The sequence below is a fragment of the Wyeomyia smithii genome, chromosome 1, assembly GCF_029784165.1.
Source record: "Wyeomyia smithii strain HCP4-BCI-WySm-NY-G18 chromosome 1, ASM2978416v1, whole genome shotgun sequence".
Taxonomy (NCBI): domain Eukaryota; kingdom Metazoa; phylum Arthropoda; class Insecta; order Diptera; family Culicidae; genus Wyeomyia; species Wyeomyia smithii.
In genome coordinates, this window is record NC_073694.1 from 187,583,995 (window position 1) to 187,601,534 (window position 17,540).

The window sequence follows — 17,540 nt, forward strand, 5'->3', positions numbered from 1 at the left end:
TGGTTTAATCAGGAAAGTTATATCAGATTCAAAAATATGAAACTTTGTTGGACAAATGAAAATCCTACCTTCATTAGGTACAAAGTTATAAAGTATATTAAATGGAACTTACTTAAAATTAGGTTTTTTGTACTCAACTTTTTGTTAGTTGTATTTTACACGAAAGTGTTGTTCAGAGGAATTGGGCATACAAAACACACATTTTTGCCAAAAACCATACATATCCAGGACTTTTCCTTACAAAGTTATATCATATTTTGGCTTATTTTTTCGATAATTTCAAGAACGTAAAAGTTAAAAAGGGGCAAGTGGAATCATAATGTCAATACTTTTACTTAAAGTTAAGCTCAAGTACACGAGCATATGTTACAGAAGGTTTTCATATATTAAAAATACTAATTAATTTATGTTAAGAGATAGAGGAGTTGTTAATTTGGCAACGTGTTAAAACGTGCAAAAATATGAAACTTGGCTGAACAAGCAAAATTCCTATCATCATTGGGCACAGAGTTACAGAGTATTTCATATAAAAATTACTTAAAAGTAAGTTTTTTGTACATAACTTTTGTTAGTTACATTTTACAAGGAAACGTTGTTCTAAAGAAGCATTTGGGCATATAAAACACACGTTTTCGTTGAAGACCACACATCTCCAGGACTTTTTCTTACAAAGCTATAGCAAATCTTAGGATCTAATGGAGAAACATAATGATGAAAAGAAAATGCTGTTCAAGATCTTCCTTTTTACTTTGTTGAGGGAATTGGGTTACAGAGATTAATTGGACACGTAGCGACAAAATTCCTTTTGAGCGGTAGAATGCATTTCTCAGATTTTTGTGTAACTTATTATACGGAAGACTAGCTGACAAAATACGAAAGCCGATATTTGATCTGGTCCCAGCAATGATTTTTTTCTTCTAAGCTCAACCTGCCATGGCATCACAGTGAACTTCGACAAAATTATGGTCATATTAAAATGTAAAACATTTGATGAAAGGCACACAGGTAATCAAAAATTGCAGGAACTCACGGAGGTCATAACAAATCGGGGCTATGCAAAGAACTTATTTATAGCTGTGATTAAAAATTTAAACTGCTCTATTTGAGCAGCAAATGATAGATTTGTTGGCAATTTACCTGAAAAAGAAACACATCATTCGCATCATTGTCCCCTGCTCCTGTAAGTATTTCCAGTGAGTAACTGTTCAGCAGTGCTGGCCTGATTTACGACCCGCTATGTACTCGGTCAGTAAGGCGAGAAAGCAGTCAAACTGATGTTTATGCAGTTCGATTGTTCGATTTTTTTGTCAATAAACAGGTTTTGAGGACAATCCATGGTTCAAAAATTTAACTCAAAAACCTAAATTTAAGTATATGCATTGCGACCACTTTAATTGCCTTTTATCTACAAATCAAGATTTCAATTTCTGTTTTCCGATTTCAACATCCGTATTCGCAATCTCACATCCGCATCCGCATCAGCAGATGTTCAAAAAATTGCATCCAGGGATGTTACTGTTTCAGATATCTATCAGTTGCTGGTGGAGCTTTTTATTGAAAAATAATCTGAATAAATTATTTTTGGAAAAACAATACTATGTCCTCACATGTGTGATAAACTGATGTTATAGTATTGAAAGTTCTTACAGTGTTGCCAGATTGTTTAGCTCGTATGTTTCGTGAAGGCCATTCGCCCTGACGGAATTAAATCATCTCCTTCACACACATTGAACTGTTTGTAAGCGAATTTTAGGGAGAACTACCAAAATGGTTGCTATCACATTCACCTTTGAAGAAATTCCTATCCTCTGCACTCATAGAGTAAACAATTTGAAGGTGGCAGCACCGTAACTCCGTCAGAGCAAATTGCAAACTTTTGTCCTGTGCGAATCTTTGCCCTGTACTACTCTAGGACTCTAGTAAGTATTATCAACAGAAAGAGTTACGGTGCCGTAACGGATGAACTGTCTCTAAGAACAAACTACTCTGTGTTCGCTGAAAATTATCTGAAGGCGCCCAAACCCAAAATATGAGTAATTTATATCCAAAAAGCAAGCCTTCAACAAGTATTAGAATCTATAGAAATTACAAACTGAAATTTGACAACGCCTTATCAAGTGACAATAAAATGTTAATGCTTCAAGCATGAACAATATTTACATTGTTATTAGGAGGATGTTTTTGGCTCTATGCTGGCAATCAAAAGAACTAGATAATTAATTATTAATATTCCAGCCGCTCTTCTTTTCCTTTCAAAATGTAGCAGCTTGTACCCTTAGTATACTTATAATTTTATAGTTTCTGTATTCGAGGCAACAAGACAATACAAACTAGAAGACTACACTAAGATGATTTTTTATTCTTTGACCAAACTGTATTTTATAGATCTATAGTGAGATAAACGGTGGGGTTGTCTGTGTGATTTGAAGTGTAGCAATTCTAAAACCTAGTAAATAACCGGTTTACCAACCTTTCGTTCCTGGTTTGCCGCCGAGCACCCAAATTTCCCCGGAGTTGAGCCGCTTTCGTCCGACTATGCACGACAGAAGTGTCGTTTTGCCGCATCCGGAAGCTCCCAGTAGTCCGTAGCTGTAGGGATGAAAGAACAGGACAAAACAAAGATGCATTATTATTACAATCATCAAAAATATCGTCGACTGGCAAAACGTAACGTAATCGCTTTCGGCTTTGTCTAGCGAACAATATACCATTAGAATAGTGGTTTCGCTGGAATTCCGGTCACGTTCCGTTCTAGCTTCTGGCTGTCTGCGTGCTTGATTGTGTCTGGTTTGGCCTCAAATGGCATCTATCGCTTGTGCCGTGAGCAACAACAACAACAATAACAACGACAACAACCGGACAAGTTGCGATCGCGCAACGAAGTATGTAAACAGAAGCATTCAAAATGGTGGATAATTATTCATTAAATCCTTTAACAGCTGCTGCCGGGCAACCATGATAATCAAACGAGTCTCAATCAAATCCGAGCACGGCCCATTATAGTGCCTGACGTGATGAGTGCTTCGAGCGAAGTATATTGCGCTAACCTTCAACCGCTCGCTCACAACCAGTGTGGCCTGCGGCTTTGCAAAATTTCGTTCAAGTGGGTGGTGAATTTCGCAGTACACTCAAACGCTCGCTGCGCGCATAACGTGGTGAATTTACCGCAGGCTAGGTAAATGTCACAACATTATCCACTAAAGTCTTGTGGTTGTTCGCGGTTGCTCCGCTGGAAGGTGATGAAATTATCCACCGGTGATGCGCTCGATACCGCCCCGCACTGCCCGTGTCTTGCTATGAGTGAAGTGTTTCACGTTACATTCACACTTCCTGACTCGTTTCGTGACTGGGGCGGCTCACCCAACACTGAGGACACGCACAATGAGAACCGCTTGCAAATGTGTTATTGCTGCAAGGCAATTTGTTCCATTGCTAATTGTGCGGCTTTTGCGAACGAGCTTGCGAAAGCGCACTTTAGGCAGACTTCAGACTCCGTTGCTGTCGTCCGTGGAATGGTTTTCGGAATGAAAATTAAGTCGATTTTTTTTAGTGAATTAATAATCCGACATTGGAAAATCTATCCCGCGTTTAGCTAAATCTACTTGACCTTACATAATTAACCAATTACCAACAGCTTCGGGGATAGGAGAACAAATTGTCGGCAGTCGCGGTTTGCCTGACGCCACTTTAGCAAGCTTCTTCGTTCCGCTACCCACTCAAACAATACGTGGGTGGGTGGGAAATAAACCACACCGCCAGATCAGCTAAGCGTGGAAAATTACTCCATGCGGTAATCGGGGACTTCCTGGTCACATTAAGTGGATTAAGTGGCTTCTGCTCTCACTCATCGTCCTCTCTATTTCCCGGTCTGTGGGCCGGTTTCTACCTGGTGCGTATGGAATTTTGAGGTTACACAAGTACATCGCGCTACTGCTCAACCACAAATTGGTGCGCGCTTGGTATATACTCATTAGCATACACTTTTCCCTATGCATTTATGTGAATGATAAACGAATCAAAGCGCTAGTTGGCTGTTTTAGCATGGCGATTTCCGCTAACACTCAAACTTGTCTACTGTAATAATCATTTGGTTTGTTTCACCACATCATCATAGTAATCTGTGAGATGTGAATTTCGTCTTTACTTGCGAGCAGAATAACCAACATTAGAGATGTAAGCCGTTTGTTTGTGTCTTGCTCGAAGACTAAATAAATTTACAAAATGAGGAAATAAAGTAACTGGATACGGACAATAATGTTAGATTCAAAAACAGTCGCTTAATAATCAATAAACATCCTTTATTTTGAACAATAAATATTGATGTCGCCCCTTCGAAATTCCATCGGTTGTCTCATTTATTTTATATAAAAAAAATCAGTTAGTTCCTATCAACCGATTCATCCGGACCACTTGAAAGATAATAGGTCACCAATTACTTCCCGCTAATAACTTGCGGAAAGGCCTTGACAACAGTTGCTTCAGTTACAGTTTTCACAGCCTAACAGCTGCCAGATTATCATCACCAAACCGAGCGCTTTGGCGAGCGACTCTCACGTGGACGTAAATAGCGGGCTTTCCAACCGATCGGCGGCGCGTGTACGCTAAGGCTTTAACTTACGAAACCAGCCGAATAACGCACGCACGGTCGGTCTCACGCTTTGAGGTCGTTTTTTTTTGCTGCTGCTGCTGGGAAAAGGGAAAACCCTGCGATTGAGCGTACAGTTGAACCGTCAGCAGTATTTACACTAGGTGACGAGATTGGTAATAATGAATGCTTAAAACAATACGGAGAATTTCTATTCGCCAACAAACTGGACATGAATGATGTAAAACATAAAAAAACATGAATAAGTCAACCAAATGACACAAAAACACTTGGAATCACTTAAAATCAATTGCCCCCAAACATGAAATATCAGTAAAACATCATGCCAATCACAACGACATGACAAAGTGGGAGTACTCCAAAAAGTTGTCAAAAACATGTTCAAACAATCGAGATAAAAATGGTATGAAAACTTGAAGCACCTTCAAAATTTGTTAACTTTTTTTCGTGCATTCAGTCACTAAATTATTCAAAATAAAAATTAACATTGAAATTGGAGTATTACTTTCCCTTATTTTGGTAGTTAATGTATAGAGTGTATTTCGCCATTCGAACTATATCTCCTTCAGAGTGTGAAACAACTAGCAACACTTCCGAACTGTCAAACTATGAACAAAATTCGTTCGCGCTAAAGACCTCTCGAGAGGAACAGGAATCGACAAATTAGTGTCATTTTTTGTGCAAACAACCGATGTGACAAGTCGTTTTTAAAATAAGGAACTTTGGTGTCTACAGCAGCCTTTTCATTGTAACGTGTTTAGTGAAATTATGTTGACTTTACGTCGTCAGAAGTGGGATACGAGATGGCTAACCATTTAAACAAGGCCTGATGGAGTGGCTGCAGGAGCAGAATATCGAGTTCCGGAAAGTTGTCCCGCCTGCACAAATAACTCACATATTAATAGTGGTTTTGCTAGAACTGCCTTTCCGGAAATCAATGCAATCGCTATAATTGACGAATTTCTGTTTAATCCTAAGCTGGAAGAAGTCCATCAACACGAGCTGCTTAAAGTGATCAACGAGAATCAAGTGGAAACTTCACAAATTCCCATTTCATAAGAGAGAGTCGTGGTTTACATGGATGATGTTACGCTTGTAACTAACACTATCCCAGAGCATTTTTATCTCGTAGGCCGTGTTTTTCGACGTTTGACGGAAGAAAACCGATTAGAAGTTAAGATGGAGAACCGAACTCGAGCTTCTAGGCTTTGCAGTCAGTGAAAAGGGGATAAGATCAAGCTGTTCCCACATCGAGGCAATCAAGAGCCTGTCATTTCCAACCGACGTTGAGCAATTGAAAAAGCGCAGATTTATGTGTGCCCGAAAGATGATTGAGCGACTACGAACGGGCTTGCGAATCGATTCGTGGAGATGAAGATATCCGACTGAAGAGTGCAACAACATCCAACGAGTGCGAGGCCTACCTCGAAGTCGACGGCCTCTATCGGGATTTCTGCTAGATATAGTCTTCACTGGTTGTCCTTCCGGCATTCTAGCTACATGCCCAGCCCACTGCAACCTTCCGCGTTTTATCCGCTTAACCAGCCACCATGTATTTCGTTTTGGCAGAGTTAATGATGAGCCCTATTCTCGCAGTTTACCTACTGAGAGGTCCGAAGGCCTCTTCCACTGCTCTACGGTTAGTTTCAATGATGTCGGTATCGTCCGTAGAACCTGTAAGCACCTGTAAGATTTTTTGCACGCCAGCCCTCCGTATAGCACCCTCCAATACGATGTTCAACAGCAAGTTTAACAACCCTCACCGGCCATCCTGATGCATGATGTAAAGCCTTCAAAAGGGTGACACGTATCAGCCTAATTAGTTTAGATGGGAAACCATATTCGAGCATAATTCGCCATAACTCATTTCTCTTAACTGTATCGTACGCTGCCCTAAAGTCTATGAACATATTTTAAGTCTGCAAGTTGAATTCTTGGAATTTATCAAGGATCTTTCACAGCGTGAACATTTGGTCCGTAGTGGAGCGTCCCTCTCGAAAACCACATTGGTATTCGCCAACAAAGGTCTAAGGAACAGAATACGGGAGAGAATTTTGGTAAATGGTCTATTTTCCCTCTTTTCACCCTATTTTTTGCGTATTTTTGGGAATTCATGCCTTTTCCCGTGCCCTGCACAGGATGAAATTATCACCAATCGATTTATTGACCAATTTCACATAAGAAATGCTATATTTCAGGTTGCCAGCTCAGCGGCAATAATTTAGTGGGAATTTAGGTCCGTTTTTTCCCAGTGTGCTACGCTTGGCCAGCTCCGTTATACGGTAATTAGGTTCCCCTCCCTATCTTGTAGAAGCTTCTCGCATCATGCCTCGAGAAGCAGTCTTCCGCCTCCGCAAGAATATGTTCCAAATACTGTCGTTTCTTCCGGCGATGGACCGTCCTGTATAACCTTATTTGATGATTGAGGCGATCATTGGTCAGGAATGGCCAAGTTGTAGAGTATTTTCCCCTCTTTTGGTAGTTAATTAGTAGAACGTATACCGCCTTTCCGACTATATTTCCTTCATAGTGTGAAATTCCGTTTCTTTCGTTCCTTCCATTCCACTAGCTAGACTTCCAAACTGTCAATACGAATAGACAAGTTAGCGTCACTTCTATGTCACTGTGTGAACAACCGTCGTGACTAGTCGTTTTTGAAATAAAAAACTTTGGTGTCTACTGCAGCGTTTTATTGTGACGTGTTTAGTTAACCCTCTAGTGCCCAAGTTAATTTCTAGACGGACTTCGGTAAAACCACTATAAATCATTATAAACACTTTTTAAGTATTTATTGAAGCTTTCTAGAGATTTGACTGAAGCCCGCCAAATGGCGGCATTGGGCACTAGAGGGTGAAATACTTTTGACGTTACAGAATCTAGAAAATCAAAATCGAACATTGAGAAACTCCTGGAAATTTTTCACCCATTTCGCAATAAAAATATGAGAACGAATATATTGTCAAAACATAAAACTCTATGATCTACATGAAATGTGGGTTGCTACCACATTGCTACCCATCAAAGGAAGTCTTCATCGGATCCTTAAAGATTAATTGCAGACCAAGCCCTACAAAATCCAGAAGGTTCAAGACCTTTGAATGATGTAGAAACAACGGAAATTTTTTTTAAAAAAATCATATTTGTTCAAGGGATATTGAATGAGTTTTGAATAAAATGATTTTGTTGTGATATGAAGCACTCCAATTGCCGAACCCTATCACTCTTTTAGTCTCGGGTTAAATTCGCTTTTTTACATAACATTTTGCAGATTTCCATTAACATTGACTGCTGGAAAAGTGGTTGTAGTGCTGCATGTGTGTTTCATTTAACATTTACAAGCTTTCTGGGTGAGTTTACTCAAATAATTTTCAACTTACTCTCGTAATAAACAGAATGCTTTTTGCCGGCTCGAAAAATTGTCGGCTTGGTCTTCATATTTTCATAATCCGGCAGTCCCAGCTACAACAGATTTTCATCATCAGTATAAAGCATAGTTGATTATGAAGTTCCCAAACCTCTTGTTAAGTCTTTAAACCGGAACCCAAATTCCGGTTTAAAATAATAACGACGCAATACTTATTTATTACTATTAACCAGTGAGACAAATACTTACATCGTTCCTTTGGCGACTGTCATGTTCAGGTTCGATAGAACCATGTTTGGTTTCTTCTTGGTTCCGTACTGTTTGAAGGCATGCCGTACCGAAACGGCATGCTGCTGCCTGGCCCACATCGTCCCTCCATCGTCGATCGTCGCCACGCTCGTCTCGCTGCCACTGTAAGAAAAAAAAATAAACAAAAAACATCGATTAGTACCAGTAAATTGCCAGCAGCGAGTGTCCTCGAGCTAAATCATAAGCTTTATGTGAGAGGATGATCCACACCGTTAAATCATTCAACGATGTTTACCGAAAATGTTTTGCCAAAGTCTAAAACGGCACAGTTCAGAGTAAGCTATGCTGTTCATGCAAACTGGTTTGCAACGCGGATAAACATTGCAGCACTGCTGTGCGCTGCAGTGCAGTGCTGCGCTGCACTGTTTTTTTTTTTTAGAGAGTGGATTGTGCACCGAGTTGGCCTACTATGGCAGCGTCCTTGGAAGTTCATTGCATGTTTTATTTTATTAAGTACGTACTTTTTTATTTATTTGTATTTTGCTTCGCTATTTCCAACTCAAAGTCGTCCAGTTCGTGCTCTCGCTGATCCACATTTCACAACAACCGCTCTGCTGTTGCAGGGAAAAGAGAGAGCAATAATAAAACACAAGATCGGACTAGACAAGAGGAGTTTGCATTTCACTTCGACGCGCCGCCAGTGATGGATTGTTTTGCTCTCACTCTTGATTGACGTAATGGCTAATTAGCCGCGAGGTGTTTATTCAAGAGGAAAAGCGCAATTTAACGGTAGAAATTCTAGGTGCTTAGGGTTACCGCACCACGGGAGTCACTAATTGCACTACGTGTTGTTTGCTGCCTGCTTGTTTTCGATCAAGTTCGTACATAGCTGCGTAAAGTGAAGAAAACTTCTGAACGCAGCCCAGCAAGCAGAAACGTCACTCAACCGTTCACTTTCATTTGGCATCCTTTGGCATATTCGATGAAAAAACGTTGTATCACCATGTTTGAACAATTTCTAGGCACGTAGAAGTCACTGTATAAAGTGACAATTGCAATCAGAAATGATCTGTAGTATCAAGGGTTTGTATTCCACCAATTAGCGTTTCGGCAATAAACTGTAAATCATAAGCTTCACTAAGAATTTCATTCGCGAATGCTAATTAACAATTCGTTGGTAAAAATAGCGGGTATCAGCTATCGTCTCCCATTTTCGTCAGTGTTGGAACAGGTAAGTTATAAGAAGACCTTCTCTCGATCTTCGGGGACCTACAGTGCTAACTATTATGTAATTTGACAGTTTCTATAGCAACTAACAGTATTTTATGCATGATTTTGGTGGCTAAAAGTAAAATTAACGTAACTGGCTCGCTTTTGGTGTGATTTCTACCGAAAGAATGCTGGCCATTTTAGTAACTGAAATCTAGACACCAATCCTTTAGGGATAGTAGGGACATAATGAGCACACGGGGCGGAATGGGCAACCCTGTTTTCTTCGAAGCTACGCATTTTAGAGTACAATATGGCTTGTGGAACACTTCCGTAATTACTACAGTTTTTATTTCTTAAGATAAATGTAATTTTTTCTTTAGAAATACGAAAATACATAAAAAAAGATTAACTTGGATCTCAGATGGTGTAGTTATTATTATTATTGAGCATTACCAAGTGATCTTTTACGGGCGTTCAAACGGTTCTTTCAATTATGTACGCACTGCAAAATGATGTTTAGGTTGTACCTCTAATTTCACCATCATTCAAGTTTTTATTTTATGCAATAATAGGTATAAAAAATCTTTTTTAACTTCGACTAATTGAATAGGGGCACCCATCGTCTGAAATTCATCTTAGTAGGCTTGTCAATTTGTTTGTTTCCATAATCAGTTCTTGTTTACAGTGATGGTGCGAACATATATAAGACAATCCGGAAGACAGAATTGGTCAAAAGAGGCCCTTAATGCGGCGTTGACCACTATAAGGCGAGACGGAACAACCACGAAACAAACCGCAAAGCATCACGGTATCCCGCTGTGCTCCAGATGTGCTTCAGATTTGTGTTTTTTGTGATCGGGTACAAACAAAAAAATCAAAAGTACTTTCTTTGAAGGGAAGGCGACAAGTCGGATCGGTAACATCTGCGGAGAAGGGTAACTGTCCACAACATGCATTTGTATGCCTGCCTCTGGAAATTTTATTCCGCCGATGATGATATTCCCCAGAGCTCGACTGACCGAATCTTGCCTTTATTGAACGAGCTCGTAAGTGCTGCGTGACCGTTGTGACTCTACCTCCCCATTGCAGTCATAAGCTTTCAGCCTCTTGACGTTAGTTTTATGGGACCACTGTAAACTGCTTTTTCGAAAGAGATCGAAGATTACCTGAAGGCGAATCCTGGCAAAGTTGTAATCAGTGAGCTATTCGGATTGGCACACATGCAAACGGCCAAAGCGAAAACGGCTCAAAGTGGATTCAGTGCGACGGGTATTGTTCCACTGAACAAATTTGTATTCACTGACAACGATTTTGCTCCCGCTGATGTTACAGATGTTCTCCCAGAAACTAATCCAAACCCAAACAACGCGCTTTCAAGTGTCGGGTAGAATGATATATTTGTCAAATCCTCCATTCATGGTATAACGGACAGCTATACTGCCGTTCTAAGCATAGTTGTCCCAGCGTGCATAAGGTTTGTGTAGAACATGGGACTACTATGATTGGAACGGCAGTATATAGGAATAGAATCAATCCCAAATACCGAGTCTTCGTGTAGTGGAGCGGACAAGGCGTTTGGCGAATTCAAATCACTGGATTGTGAGCCAAGTCCTTCTCAGAGCAGCAATAGTCCGTCCGGAGGTATTGGAAATAAAACCATGTCGATCCCTGAAACGTTGCTATTGAGCTCATTCAAAGTTGCTCCTTCTGATATCATGCCTTTGGCAAAAACAAATACCAGAAAAAAACCGTTCGTGGTAGAAAGAGGGAAAAAGCCTGCAATATTACATCAAGAAAGAAGGATATAGGGCACCAGAAAAAAAACTACAAAGGTCGAGCAAAAATCCTTTTCTAACAGTGATTCCAACCAAAAATAAGATTCACTTTGTGGGCATTATGACAGCTGCTTTAGTTTGTCAGAGGATGGCCAAAACTGGTCTAAATGTTCGGAGTGCTCATTGTGGTTCCATGAATGCCAAAAAGATTCCCGATGCCCATCTTGTGATTATGCCATCTCTTCGTTAAGGTTTGATTGATTTTTTGTTGACTGCGAAGAAGAGTAAATGATGTTTTTGTAAAAGTTTAAGTAAATTAATTTAATTTGTTTAACTCAATAAAACATATTGTTAACATATCCATGGATTGTGCCCCACATACCAACCAATTTCTAACTTTTGATGCGTGAATTTTTTTTTTCTTATTTTTTTCTATTTGTTAATAGTGTAAGTTTAATTATAGATAATGTATTTAAGTTTTGCACTGAAGACACTTTAATTTGTTTGTCATTTTCAATGCCTAAATTAGCAATCAAGTTAGAGCGCTCATTATGCTGCTAATCCCCCTATGTTTCATTAAAAATAAAAACATCGTAGATTATCTTACGAAAAGAAAAGCACAAAATGATAGTCCGGCAGAAACACGGAAAAGATAGAGATGTGCGCCGCCATTGTTGACACTTTCATTGACGTCGCCACCGCCGAGGATCTTTTATGCCAATTTCTAAGCCACCTTTTGATCAATTGTTGTGCTTCCAGTTCCCGCGTAATGAATCGTAGTTTTTTAATTGAACGCTTCGTTTCCGTTGTGACCATGTGATTTTTTTTTTCGACATATGACTATGTCTTTCAAGAAGTTCGAATAGATAGAAGTGTAAAATGAAAATCTAAAAACGGTCCAATTTCAAATGTTATTAAGTCGGTTAGTTTACAATGGAATTCCTTCATTTTTGCAGCAATCGATTGGAAAATCATCTATACATCCCAAACCTATACATCCCAACCCAAATGCAGAAAATTGTAATTTGGTTATTGGAACTATTGCACTATTGAGAATTGTTAAGCCTTATTAAATACTACAAGGTATACAGCCCTAGGGTTGTATGAAATGGTGACGTGGGACTAAACACTGTAATTAGGGGATTTTTTGTTACAAAATATACAGAGCCTGCAGACAGAATCAATGTGTTTGCTCAGCGACTGTACGTATTTTTATTTTCAGCCTCCCTGGAAATCAATATTTGGAATATATTCAACACTCAAAAGAATATCATTTATATATGGCGATATTATGCCTGTAAATTTTTTTTTTTGTGCAAAAAATATGTATTTGACAAGGCACAAGCATATCGTGCTTGTTGAAGAAGCACAAAGAATTTCTCGTAATGCGTCAAAGTCAAAATTAACTCTATATCCTCAAAAACCAAATCCAATAATACTTACGTTATCATAATGAATGGTTTTGTTTTATTTAACTGTAATTAAATCAAATCTATAGTATGGATCTTACTTTAAAAATAATATGGAAGCCCTTACAAAGGTTCATCAATTAGCAAACAGAAGAAAATATTTTGAACAAAATTATTAACAAGTTCCAGCAAAAAATCGTAGCAATCCACAATTACATTTTTTTTTTGCTTGACAATTTTGTTTATTTGCCTACAACTACATTCGCTGTATTACGGAGACAGGAAATATACGTTTATTATGGTGAAGCTCAGAATAATCATATATCATCTAACAATTTTGAAATGTAAAAGAGATTCTGTACGAATCTCACTAAATAAACAAAAAAAAAATCACAAGCATTCGCAGGCTCTTACTCTTCTATAAATGTATATATTTAGGAATTTACTCTTTCGATACTATCCGGTCAAGATTATTTAGTGAATATCGAAGATGAAATTAAATAAATATCCGTTGCAAAAATTTACAATTCTTGTTGAGTAATTTATGGCAATCATATTTATGAGATTAACTTTCAATCACCATCAACAGCAGCATTGCAGTTTTTCCTCAATTGCATACAAATAGAAATGTACGAATAGAAGAGTACCACTGCAATCATAGACGACGAGAGACCTGCGGTTCTTTGCTCCGCTGGTACTGTTGCTTTTACCGGCATGGTTTCTTTCAAGGCATCAGTGTTTATTAGGTTCTTCAGAACCTAACACGCAGGTTTAGAAATTGATTAAGGATGGGTATTGTTTCAAACTTTTAGGAAAACTTTTACCTTCGAGAAATCACATTAGTCTAAGCTCATGGAAGCAAAAATTAATTGACCTATTGGGACGGGGAGACTCTGTCAATTTTTATTTTGAAATTGATACAGGGAATATCACAGGGAACGGATGGTGTCCATTCACGTTGTCTGTGCTAGGAATGCTCGCATGTAATTGGTTCACTATTGACGTAAATTTGTTATTGAAATTTTTCATCAATTTTACCGCTTAGCAGTGAAATTAGAGTGATAATTAGCATATTACAAAATTTTTATACATTTTATCTATCCAACAACATATTGGTTATTATTATCCATCATGTGGTTATGCTGTTATTAACGTTTGAAATCTGACGCAACATTTGCCCGTTTCATTTCCAATTTTACAGAATGCATCCCAGTATAGTAAACAAAGACGTGTCCCACGTCAAAAGCAGATTTCGACCTCTGATTGGTCGCTTAATACATGCTTTCCCTAACACGGTCGACCGAGTTATGTACCTAGTAAAACGGGAATGCACTCTTTGGGCTACATAAGAGCCTGTCTCTGCTTGAACCAAACAAAGCAAAGCCTTGGTGCTATATTCCGATTCGGAACTTGACCTTCTGTTTACACAGACTTCGCAGCCAACCGTTAAGTGTACAGGACAATTGCGGGGCTAGCGCTACGATCCTACTGACACTAACAGTCTCTCCCGAGTCAAGAATCGAACCTTCGACGACTGGCTTGTTAGGCCAGCATCGTACCTCGAGACCAGCTGGGGAGGCTAACCAAACAATTTACTGGTAGTATAGGCTTGAACCAAACATTTTACTAGTAAATGGCGACTAGGTGTCCTAAAAACTGTCGTATTTCGACAATATTATGAGTTCAAACTTTCAAATCTGTGGATCGAATTTTCAGTGTGAAAACAGCTCTCCACTGTGTTATCCGAAAAATGCCTGATTTCCACTGTCGTGGATAGCACAGAGATGCGATCAGCATCATATCCTGTGTTGAATGAAACAACAAATTGTTCTTTTGAGGACAAATAAATGCTTAATTGAAGTGTTGATATTGTCTCGTTCATTCATTGCACTTTATTCAAAATGTTGGAACGCCTACACAAAGACGGTTGTTAATTTGGCTGCACTCCATGTTTAACCGCGAACTGAATTTTCTCTTACGTCAGCAATATGCAGCACCACTCAAAAGCAGCATAATTATTAAAAGCAGCATAATTATTAGCATAATAACTTAGTGCAGAATCTTCAGCTCCCATGCGACACTAAAACGCATAAGTAAAGCTTCAAAAACAGAATTATATGCCTAGAAAACCAGAAAAATCGGCTTAAAATCTGAAAGAATCTATCCGTGATTCGATGAAATTTCGCCCGCGTAGACAAATGTCTGCAAAAATCTGTACGAATCCTGAGAAAGCCTGCTTAAATATAAGGAAACTATGATAAAAATCTGCAAAAACTATTAAAAATCTGCAAATATCGGCAAATCAATAAGAATCTGCACAAGGGCTTTGAAAATCTGCGTTTTGCAGACAAATCTGCACATCTTGTAACCCTGATTCGGACTATAGAAGACGCGGCTTCTGCTTAAATCAATCATTTTATCAGCGGATGGTGACCAGAACGGTCCTAACTTAGTAGCAGCAGATAACAGCAGTGGTGGCGAGTATCAGCAGCAGTAGTGGTAGCAGCGTCTGCCATATTTTGGCAACACTTTTTTGTTTTCTCCCGTCCCATGGAACAGATGATTTAATGCCTTCGTCATTTAAAAATGCACCACTAGTCCCGCTGTCAAATTAAACAGCAAACTGTCCTTTTACGGACAACTAAACAAATGAAGTGAATATTCAATAATTACTCGTATTGCGTTAAAATCAAAAGTGAAATGTTATTTCAACATGTCTGAGTATTGAAACTTGTTTGAGTCACATTGTGGTTGTTCCATTCAGTGATGTAGTATGTGCAAATATGTCCAAATTGAAATTCGGTAGCACTTTTTTTTTAAATATTCATTACCAGTAATGTAACAAACAAGCTTATGTCAACTTTGCGGTCGTTGCTTCGCATACAACCCTCCTGTTATTTATCTGTACAGGATTTTTAATGTATTACGCGGAAATAACTTGCCTATTCTGAATGTCAAAATATGAGGACGTCCTGTGAAACTCGATTGCAGGAGTTTTTTTTTTTAATTGGAAAAAATAGCATAAATATCAAAAGAACAGATTTTGCGTTTTGATATCCTATCTGAACGACGTTATTTTTTTTTTGCTTTAATTTCCTATGTATTCCAACGTTTAAAATATTAGGAAACACATTTTTTAGAAAAAAAAAAATAAACCTGCTAGAAGTGAGAGGTGAGGAGTGCGATCCAGCTCAAGCGCAACATTCCATGGTTCTGACTATCAGGCGTGTTAAAAACGTGAACCATTTCCGATCATCACCTGCTGAGGGTGTCTTTCGCTTATCTCGAAGCAGACAAAAGCGCAACATTGTCACACGACTGGAAGCAAAAATTTACATCCGATAACTTGCCCTCAACACAGTCAATTCAGGTTTCGGTCGCCCGACTCGATTTCGGATAAAAATCAAGTTGACCGGATGCAAATTTCCTCAAGATGCTGTGGTGGATAAACGTGCGATTTCGCATATCCCCTGCTGGTTCCACGTTCAGCAAACGCCTTCAAAGAAGACCTAGGGTGAGCGAAGTGACCAAAACGTAGCAACGCGCACGTATGTGCTGCGTCGAATTCGTTATGGAGGCGAGGTGAGTGAAACTTCCAAAAACCTGTTGGTCCGGTCCAGTTGTTTCTTTTCGGCAGTTTTCAAGGTCTTCATGGGGCGATTTGAATAACCTACGGTTGCCATGAATGGTGGGGTGCTTGAATGACCAATACCGCGGCATGACACGATCCACCGACGGTCGTCAAAATGATGGGCGCACATAACCCGAATACCGACGATGACAACGACAACGACGACGACGGTTGTATGACACAATCACGCCACCAGATGATGGACCTCACGGCACTCTGTCTTGGCCGATGCTTTCCGCTCGGCCGTGCTCTGTTGCCAACCAGAAGGGTTGGATTATTTAATCCGATATGCTAAAATGCGCGCAGTAGGCTGCGACCGTTCACAGGTGTTATATCGAAAATGGCCTCCTTACGAGAAAGAGTTCGATGCGCGAATATGGTGGGAAACTTGTCTGCTTATGCTGATTATGGTGAGATGATTTATTTACGACCAATATTTGATTCGACAGACCTGTGCGCCTAGTTTATGAGCAGAACATATGATGTATGGAAGCCGGATATGGCGAATATCCCGGTCAGGGAATGACACTTAATTCGTGGTATGCAAATTTCTTTATCCAGGATATTAAACTGCAGGCTGTTATACAACGTTATTAGTGATGCTGGTATTCCTCTCAGTTTCAAAGGGGAACTCGCAGCTCTTGGCAGAATCGTGGAAAAAATTCTGTTATACCGGTTAGTCTTGATAGTTTTTCTGGTTATTTTCTTCGAAAATGCAGCTGCTTGCTACTGCTTTGTTAAGGTACCAATTGCCGTTGTATGTATAACTACCAAGGTATTGAAAACATTTTTCAAAACAAATGATTCTCAACAATTCCTATGAAATAAAGTTTATCTAGGAATCAGGCTTCATTAATATGTTGCAATCATGACAGCATATCGTGAGTGTTTTCCCCAAGTTATATTTTCAATCAAAAATTCAATGAAGGTAACAATAACTTTATTGTTCAAAACATTAATTTGTATTGTGCCTTGTCAAATAAATGTTGTTGAAAAAAAACTTTATTTTTAATATCATTTTTAATTTCATTAAATCTCATTGTGGTACCTACCACAAAAGGAAGAAATACTTCAAATATTTAGATTCTCAAAACAAGCTGATTTCATAGCCGAATTTCAGTAACTTTTTGTGGAAGTTTCCAGAGAGCACAGATCCGTTTTTGTTTCATTTTTCCATAACATAAATTCATGAAAAGGCATCCTTGGCAGGGTTTAACGAAGTTAAGGGCAAGCTAGGCGGAAGATTGAAAACAAACTTGTGCCAGATTTAGTTCATTAATTATCGAAAAATCCG

At 39.0% G+C, this 17,540-nt stretch overlaps 1 protein-coding gene across 3 annotated transcripts in view; it reads right to left on the reverse strand.

The window, feature by feature from the left end:
- The window catches only part of LOC129718410 (ABC transporter G family member 23), a 141,161-nt gene that overhangs the window by 13,545 nt on the left and 110,076 nt on the right, over positions 1-17,540 (reverse strand). For all 3 annotated transcript variants that reach the window (XM_055669177.1, XM_055669179.1, XM_055669180.1), the window contains 2 exons: positions 8,220-8,381; positions 2,471-2,589 (listed from right to left, as the gene is read on the reverse strand). In XM_055669177.1, the coding sequence (XP_055525152.1) occupies positions 2,471-2,589; positions 8,220-8,381 (281 nt within the window). The remainder of the gene's footprint in view (positions 1-2,470; positions 2,590-8,219; positions 8,382-17,540) is intronic.